The sequence below is a fragment of the Metopolophium dirhodum genome, chromosome 8 (genome assembly GCF_019925205.1).
Source record: "Metopolophium dirhodum isolate CAU chromosome 8, ASM1992520v1, whole genome shotgun sequence".
In the NCBI taxonomy this organism is placed as follows: Eukaryota; Metazoa; Arthropoda; class Insecta; order Hemiptera; family Aphididae; genus Metopolophium; species Metopolophium dirhodum.
This window is the reverse complement of record NC_083567.1, coordinates 28,205,608-28,215,611: the sequence shown is the minus strand read 5'-3', so window position 1 is coordinate 28,215,611 and position 10,004 is coordinate 28,205,608. Positions and strand designations below refer to the sequence as shown.

The window sequence follows — 10,004 nt, the reverse complement described above, 5'->3', positions numbered from 1 at the left end:
GATAAATGGTCAATTAATCATTTATTTTATTTTTTCAATTAACTGATTCAATGTAGTACGTATGTGTATAACCGTGTAAGTATGGCTTTATGGCTACATTTTCTGAAGTCCGTATAGATTTTATAAACTATTTAAGATGAAAATAATATCATTGAATCGTTTTCATCCAACAGCATATGCAAATAAATATCGCAAAAATATTGTATCGTTAACTTGAAAAAAATTAGATTCAAATTATATTTTAATTTCAATTTTTTTTTATTTTTCTTAAGAATTAAAATTGTTATTACTTACAATAAATACTTAAACGATATCACAAAAATAAATAACACACTTTTTGTATTATGCTACTAATATTATGTATAATATTTTTCGATAGTGTCCTCAACTTTCCTCGCTCTCTTGAGCATTAGCACTGTATAATATTTAAAACTTTTAATCTTTTATCATATTTTTCACTGTTTACGCATTATCTTAATTAAGCTTCTATTTATTTGTACTTACAACTGTCGAATGAAGTATAATATTATTGTTATTTAATAAGTATGTGTTTAAATGCTATTTATTTGCATTGCGGTAGATACGACAATATTTTATAGATAATATATAACATTTATTAATGGTCACGTACAGTGTATAGTCAATCCTTATTTACATGCGTATTGCAGTCGTCATAAATTTATTAAGTTATGTCGGATGGTGGTCGGTGGTAACTGGTATTTACAATTTACACAGTATACCTGGAATTCTGGAACTGTGCCACTGTGGCACCAATTAGTCGCCTGTGTCGGAAAATTTGGTGGTGGGGGACTGCGCTTAGAATACGCTGTTGAATAATAAATAAATGCCACACAAGTAAAAATTGACTTCGATAGGTACCATCATATTATTATGTTATATTGATCACGTAGTCACGTATTTCATTATCATTATAATATTAATTGTTGTGTCGTTGTGTGGTATTGATACTTTTTCAGTGTAAACTGCATAAAAAAATGTATTTGTACATGTTTCATTTAAACTGAATCATAGTTATAATTGGTTATCGTTTTGTATTTTTGTTATCTTTAGTCTAAACTCTATAACTATTATTTTTAACTTTGATCGACATCCATCATATGCTATGAGCTTTCGTCATAGATGAATATAAATTAAGTGTACCATACAGTATTTAAATAATATTTTTTAACCGGGTTTACTGTAATACTCTATAAATATTTACATTTGCAATCAAGTAAATTAAATATAATAATGTACTGTTTATTATAAAATTATTATGCGGCAGCATATTTTATTTTTCATCACTAGATTTAAAATGTAATACAAGGTCTAATCATATTATGTATCATTTTAACTATATATTTTTAAATAAATAGGAAAATACGGTTCTGCCGTTCTGGAAATTGTTTCGGACGTTAAAAAGTTTAATGAAGAATATATTTAAGATTAAAAGCATTTTACTGTCTTGCGCTGGAAATATTGATATTGTTAACCTAACAAAGAACTTTTTGAGGCAACAAAATTGATCACACGTACTAGATTAATCACAGTTTTCAGAACTTAGCTTTGAACAAAATATTGGCACATTTGAGCAAGGCTGGGCAAGTTAATGATTTTTTTTTAACTCAGTTAAGTTAATATGTACTAATAACAAAAAGTTAAAAGTTAAAAGTTAATTTAACTTTAGGTTAACTCAGTGAAGTTAAAAGATAATACACACTTTTTGTTAACTTTTTATTAAGTTAAAAAAAAGTTAATTTGTTTATACAACGTTAGCGTACTTAATTTTTTACCAACCCAAAACTAAATTATAGGATATATAGTGTTTATAATTCATACAGTATTTCCATACAAATTAGATATACATTTTTAACTTTAAACAATTTACGATACATATTTTTTGACATGAAAACGAAATAGGTAGACTGAAATAGTGAAATATTATAAAATTAAAAACAAAATAAATTAACTTGACTTACTTCTTAAAATGAAAACTTAACTCGTTAATTTCAGGTTAATTAAGAAAGAAATTTAGTAAGTTAACAGTTAAGTTAATGAAAAGCCAAAAGTAACTAGTTAAGTTAAAAATTAAAATTAAATTAACTGTTTAACTCGTTAATGCCCAGCCTTGCATTTGAGGAGTATACTACCTTATTTTACTGATAATAATTTTCAGTTTAAAATGATGTATGGTAGCGTTCGATTTAAAAGTATCCATTTATCACTATATTATATAATCATATCAGATCCATCAAATTCTTAGCTAAAAAAAATAGTATACGTAGGTACTACCTTCACAAATAACATATAGAACACCATATGAATAGCAATATAGGTACTTGTCAATTCGTACGTTTTGTAATAAATGTGGGCCTATTATGACTACATCTATGTACCTAGTGAGCCGGACTTGAAAGGACTGACTCAGGACGATTTCACGACGAGTTCCACTTGGCCCTAGTGTTGCATAACAACTTCAATATTTGAATAATCGTTTTGGTAAATAAATAATATCTTTAATAAATAATAAATATATAAAGTTTATTTTTTTACTGATACAAAGTTACCGATAGGTTGGTAAAGTAGTGAACCGGTCTAAAGTAAAGTGAAATAAATAATAATATCTAAATTGTAATAGTTCCAAGTTCCAACACCCATCTTTATATAAAATATATTGACTTATAGACTATAGTCCTCGATGTTATAATATTGTGAATATTGATTCTACCTAATCAAAAATTCGTCTTTTCACTTCTTCACAAAACAATATAAGTTATAACATGCGTTGGTACATTTTAAAATATGTGTGTTCATAGTTTAATAATATAATATTATCTGAGAATATGTTAAGTAATATAATATAATAAATATATAATTTATAATTGAAACATAACATACAAACAGTTTTCCAATAATTAAAATAGTAATATTTACTACTAAATGCAATAGAAATCCCGGTCACTATACATAATAATATGTATTATGTAAATCGATTAATGATAATACCTATATAGATTCAGTTAAATGATATAGTTAGTAAATACCCAAAAAACGGACAACATGCGACCGTATTAAATAATATTATAATATTAATAAGATATTAGATATTAGATATTTTTGAATTTAAACAGAACAGTTTTTTCAATAAACGTTTATAAAATAGTTATAATTTTCTTAATATTGGCCATTTGTTTAAGTCACTTCTTTACTTGTAGCTATAAAATTTAGATTTTAGAAACAGTAGTAGCCAAGTAGGTACAGTTAATAATTTATTGTTAAATGATTGTTGTGTATAGAACCAAACAAATAGTGAATAACATAAAATTCATAATAGTGCATTACAATAATGATTATTGATTAATGACTCGCGTATATTATGTCTAAATTAAATTCAATATTAAAATTTAATAGTGTAATATTATATGTTTGATATTTTAATCATAATTGTTGGTTATAAATTTATAATCAAATTAACAAAATAATGATCACAAGAATATTCAACAAAATAAAAATGGAGCACGTAAAGTTCAAACCACGATATATTACACCATGGTTTTAACTAAAAATTATATTTTATTAAATTACAATTAAAATATGATAAGATATTTTAGGAAGCTATATTTAAAAAAAAATCCAGTTAGTACTTGGTTTATAATTACTTTAATATGAATAAATATTGTAATATCGGATTTATCATATTAAGGTATTGACCTCAATAATCATCATTCAAAACTATACCAACAATTTGCATTTGTTCAAAATAGTGCATCGACTGGCGTCATAATTTCATACAGGTACACGCATAGAAAACATTGAAAAAAAATCAAAAAATCAACTTAAATTCGATTTTTTTTTAATGTGTTTTATGAACTTTGATCGAAATCTAAAACGATTTAAATGAAAAAAAAAATAATGTCTAAAGTACTTCAATCAATAATTTATCATAACACACAACACTAATACAATATATTTTATTTAGAGGTCTATTACATCTAAAACGGTTAAAATTATACTCATCAAATTATTATAATATGTTGTTCGATGCATATCGATTCTATTACTTGACGATGCTTTAATTTGATTGATTTTGTTTAATGATAATAATTTTACGATTTATATAATTACAAAAAGTATATATTTGGCATATTTGTTTGATGTATCACTTGGTTCTTAATTTTATGGACATTTATTTTCAAAGATAATAATATAATATTCATAGTCATGTACAATATAATTATATTTATCGTATGCCTATCGTAGCACACATTGCCGATTATAATATATCAAAGCGGTATATCAAGCCGGTATGTATTCGAGCGAGCGTAAAATATTATTAGTTGTGTGTGGTTACAGTCAGTAGTCGCCTGATCGCCGGTACGAAAAATTGTACTCCTGCCGCCATAATATATTATATTGTTTTAGAAGACTCGTACAGGTGAAAAAATGTCTTTGATTTTCGACAAAAAGTACAAGCTGGACACCAGCGAAAATTTTGACGAATACATGAAAGCTCTGGGTAAGTAAACAATACGCTATATTTATTTATCGTCTGAAAAATTTACACGCATTACACGCTGCCGTTATAAATTCCAAAGCACAGATTTTAGGTATGGAAAAAACGCGTACTATAATGGAATGTTATAATCGTTATTTAAATTTAAATTGAAAACAAAATTACACATGAGTAAATTATATTTCCACGCAATGAAGAAACGCATTATTATAATATTCAGAGTATTTTTGCTTATTTATTTCTTTTGATTTAATAATATGTCTTGTAAAAATGTTTCGGGCAATATTATTAATTGCCACCATTCCACTATTTTTATTTTTTTTTATTGGTCTTAAAGTTATACATTTCTGCTTCGACTACCTAGGTCATTAGCATTACTTTTGTATATACATTCACATTTTAATAATAACTTATTCAATTAAAAATAATGAGTATTCCACTAATGCTGTTTAATAATTTTGAAAAATGCATGATTTTTAAAATTTTTTTATTACTTGTAAATATTTTTACGGAGTATTAATAGTATTATAAAAATTAATTTGTAAGAATTAACTTTTTTATTATTATTACTTCCAATAACCTTCAAATTGTATTGGATGTTTAATTGATTTAAAACGCATTGAAGCAAATCGAAAGTGGTTTTCTGTTGACATTGTAATTGTGTAGGTTTAATTATAAAACGATTAATTTAAAACCTAAGTAATAGGTAGGTACTTTTAAAATAAAGACATTTTTCAGATTATTATAAAAAATATACATGCTAACATAGGCATACCAAACATGCTCATCTACCCTTTTCTTTGAGCATTTTTGGTAAATAATTCTGTTAAATACATTAATACCTATATTATGCGTAGCGATAGGTACTCTATATAATCTATAGTAATATTATTTACTATGTAGATTTTTGTCAAATAAAAACCAACTACCATCGAAATTGAATACACATTTATTTTATGTATTATTATCGTTGTTATTTAAACATATTATATTATAATAATAGAGGCGATCGTTTAATTACTGTTAGTTGTTACTGTAGTATCTTGACAAATTAGTAGGTAATAAAATACAAAAAAACGGTTTGGTGCGATATGTTTTGAAAACAATTCACCAGATAAAACTGTATTTAAAAATAAGCAAACACTATTGACCGTGTCAATAAAATCTTCTTTTTTTTTTTTATTGAACTTCAAAAAATATCAACAGCAAAGGTTATTAGTTTTTGTGTTAAATACATAATAAGTGATTTCTGGTCCTAAAATTGTGCAATTAATAATATTTTGTTAATTATATGTAATTTCTAGTAACATTAATATTATAATTATCATTAACAAAAGGTTTAAATTTTATTATATAGGTCGGCCTTCCTTAGGAAAGCTAATATATTTTATATGTTTTCGATGCCTGGTCCCAATGCTTCGTTCATGTTGGGTGGAATATTGAATTTTCCGAGTTCGTTGATGTATTGATAGCACTCTGTTATTATATGTTTTACTGTTAGAGTAACTCCACAAAATGTGCATTGAGTGGGCTCCTCTTTAGCTATAAGAAACTTGTGAGTCAGCTTTGTGTGGCCTGTTCGGAGACGATTGATTAGAAATAAAAATCTTTATGACGTACAAAACGTCGTAAATGCAAATCGAGAAATAAAATAATAAATCTTTAAATAGTTTTCTACTTAGCTTAATTGTATAAGCTACGTACTTATGAGTAATACATTTCGTCGTGATTTTTAAATTTTCAAATTTCTGAATTTATTGATACAGTGGAACCTTGATAAATTGAACCTCTATAATTTTAATTTTCAATAACTCAAGTTTTATTTGTCCCAAACCAGTTCGAGTTATCGAGGTTTCGCTGTATTCACAATATGGCCATTATAAGCTATTGTTTATGTATATATTATATAATATTATAATAATATATAATTATACCAGTATTAATGCATAATCATATTATATTATTATATGACGTGTTCTGTCTTGAACATTAAAACAATCGATTTTACTTATAACTATATAAAGTAGGTATATGTAGGTACGTAACACATAGGTATTTACGTAATATTATCACAAGAATGTCTTAAACAGAAACAGGCAACAGCGAGCTATTCAGTTATTTCAATTTATACATTTATACAACAAAAACGTTATTTTGGTCGAGTTATGTTGGATTATTGAACTATGAAACTGTATAATAATGTATACTATCATATTATTAAATATATATTAATCAATATCTAAGTATTAAAATGTTGTACGCTTATTATATTATTATATTTAACAAAAAAAGTAACGTGAAATACTGAAATGTGTATCTCATATTATCATTATTATAGTCATTACCGCAGCTTAATTCTTATAAATATATATATATAGGTATAAAATATAATTACATTAATAAGTAATAACTATACGAATCATATGCAATGGTAATATCAAACACTTAATTACGGTTTTATGATTATTATAAAATTAAAAATATAAATATTATATTATATGTTAAAATTATATTAATAGTATAAATATTAAATAGCGTTTTTAGTACATTACTGGCCAAGTCCCAATATACGTAGGTACCTGTATTATACAGACCAGGAGCGGCCAAACGATCGATCTTGGACGATTTCAAAGTCGATCCTCTTTGTTAGCAGTGGCGCCGAGGTTTTTAAAAATGTGGTCCGGCAAATTCAAAACTTCGGGGCCTCAATACCTTAATTATTTAATATAGCAAGGTACCATAATGTACATTCATTTATAACCATGGTTTAAATATACTCATGCTCATAATAAAGTTATGATGTAAAAAAAATTTTTCAAAAAAGAGGTAAGGGCCACAGCCCGAACTTAGCATGGACTTCGGCGCCACTGTTTGTTAGTACTTATATTTGGCAATGGTATTTTCTCACATGAAAGTTATATAAAAGCTGACCTACCGAGCTATACTTTCTAATGATAATTTAGAGCAGCGTCTTTATTTAGCAGATGACTACTAATCTTCAGGTTATAATAAACTGGCCAACCATATGCAATGATACGCTTCTATGCCAACAATAAAATTATTTAGAAATTATTTAGAAATTTTATGCGAAACACTAATTTTTAGATAACTTTATACTTTAATTTTATTATTTACATATAATAACGTATGTTTATTATTAATATTAGTAATAAAGATTTTAAAAAAAAATGTATTGTTTTACGTTTGTCGATCATCAAAGGAAAAAATATTAAATTCTCAGTAGATCTTAAGCAAAAGAAGTTTGGTCATCCATGATAATAGTATAGAGTATAGACAATAGGACACGCCAATTTTTCAAATGCTGTGCAACAAAATCGGTGGGGATCTCATCCGAGAGATTTCTCGCATATCCTGTATTAGTGGCGTCGGAAAAGGGGGGGGGGGAAGTAGAGGGGGCAATTGACCCATTAGATATAATCCAAGGGGGGCAAAAGTATACTATTGCTCCCCCTACTACATTATTAAAGGGTGTACAATCGTAAATTACGTTTAATATATACAGTTATACGTTTATGTATTCAAAATTGATCTCATTTTCATGAATATATGAATGTGTGTAATAATAATATTATTATTATCGATTTATTATTTATTATTATAAGTTATAACATAATACATAATAAACATATTGAGTAATTTTTATTTATGTATTGTTACTTTAGAATATAACTTAAAATATAAAGTAGATACATTTTTTTTATATTTATTTATATATTGTTACTTTTGAATATATAACTTCAGGTTTTATTGTATTAATTTTTAAAATGTAATTGTCGAGATATAATTATTCAGTAAAATCTCATTAATAAAAAAAAAAAAAAAAAAACTTCAGGTATAAACAAAATATGTTTTGTTTCAATGTATAAACTATAAATGTATAAATATAATGTATTTTTATTTATATTATACTATAATTATATCAATACATTTATATAATTCTTATATTATGAAAATATACTATCTATATCAACATTAAAAGAATACAATATTATTTAAGGTTTTCTGTTATAAATCACAAATAAATATATAATAGTTGTTAGGTGTTTTATGTTTTACCCCCCCCCCCCCCGCATGAAAAATAATTCCTGCGCCACTGTCCTGTATACCTATATTTTATACTTATTTTAATTTATAACACGTAGAAAAAATACATATTAGAGAAAAACGGTTAAAAAAATTGTTTTTTTTTCTACGCAGGCGTCGGCTTGGTAAAACGCACATTGGGCAACTCCGCGACTCCGGTGGTGGAACTGACCAAAACCAGCGACGGAAAATTGGCGTTGTCGTCAAACTCGACTATGAAAAACTCATTGATCGTGTTCAGCCTGAACGAGGAATTCGTCGAAGAGACGCTCGACGGCCGCAAAGTGAATTCGATCATCCGCCAGGATGGAAACAAGCTGGTGCACGTTCAGAAATCTGACAAGCACAGTGAAACCACGATCGTCAGGGAATTCAATCCTGATGAATTGAAAATGGTACAAAACTAATGACAAGATCCATATCACCTCCCTACACATACATAGGCGTGCATATAACACATTTTTTCCAGTGGCGTATTTACGGGGGGTCAAGGGGATCACCCCCCCCCCCCCCCCCCCCCACCCATAGGCTGTATATATTATGCAAAAGTTTTCAGAGTCCTATTTTAACACCACTAACTTTAAAGGCAGGGCTACTGGACAAAATCATACCCCCCCCCCCCAGACAAAAACCTAAATACGCCACTGACTGCCTATTTGTCTCTACATACAGAGTATAACAGAAAGACCTGAAAAAATGTATTAAAATTTAATTTTGTTTATTTTCAGTATAAAAAAAAATTGCGTAGGTAGGTACTGTATTTGTAGCAAAAGGGCCTATAAATTGTATATGAAAAAAAATATTTTAAATATTGATTATATCAAAAGTTATTTGATTTGTCAGGTCTTTCTGTTACACCTTGTATACCTACTTAGATCACGTAATAATGTGACGTTCGACGTATTTTATAACAACATTTTTAGTAGGTATATAACAAAATTACGTCGATTGTTGGTCCGATTAAACGATTGCGTTTTGTTAATGTGTTATATTAATTTATGATTCGTGTATTTTTAGGTCCTAACTATCGACAAAATCACCTGCACCAGAATCTACAAACCAGTCGACTAAATGCATAATACAATATTACAATAATATACTAAACTCGTATTATATTGGTAAATGATTCGATCGATCTGGATATTCACTGCAGTAATGCAGTCCTAAGCAAAATTCAGCCCACAGCCTACACTACAATTAATATATTGTATTAAATATGATACGATTAAACAAAAATAAATAATCGATTCATTTTTAATTTTGGTCTTATGTTTTTAAATTTTTTTTTTTATTCATCACATCTATTATAATAATTACCTATAATTTATACTTTATATCATATACTATCTAGATAGTATTACCCGACTTTCCTGGGGGAAAATGAAAC

The 10,004-nt window shown here is 27.0% G+C and overlaps 1 protein-coding gene across 1 annotated transcript; it reads left to right on the top strand.

Moving 5' to 3' along the window:
- The first annotated feature begins 4,327 nt into the window (after positions 1-4,327).
- On the top strand, positions 4,328-9,875 carry LOC132951223 (fatty acid-binding protein, muscle-like). Its single transcript, XM_061023003.1, has 3 exons — positions 4,328-4,516; positions 8,732-9,012; positions 9,635-9,875. Exons 1-3 carry the CDS (start codon positions 4,444-4,446, stop codon positions 9,686-9,688), a joined length of 408 nt encoding a protein of 135 aa, XP_060878986.1. The 5' UTR covers positions 4,328-4,443; the 3' UTR covers positions 9,689-9,875.
- The last annotated feature ends 129 nt before the right edge of the window (positions 9,876-10,004 follow it).

Excerpts from the sequence above, each read along its gene's own strand:
- LOC132951223 (XM_061023003.1), top strand. The coding sequence starts at position 4,444 with ATGTCTTTGATTTTCGACAAAAAGTACAAGCTGGACACCAGCGAAAAT. Across the intron at positions 4,517-8,731 it reads CGAATACATGAAAGCTCTGG|GCGTCGGCTTGGTAAAACGC; the intron begins GTAAGTAAACAA and ends TTTTCTACGCAG. Across the intron at positions 9,013-9,634 it reads ATCCTGATGAATTGAAAATG|GTCCTAACTATCGACAAAAT; the intron begins GTACAAAACTAA and ends GTGTATTTTTAG.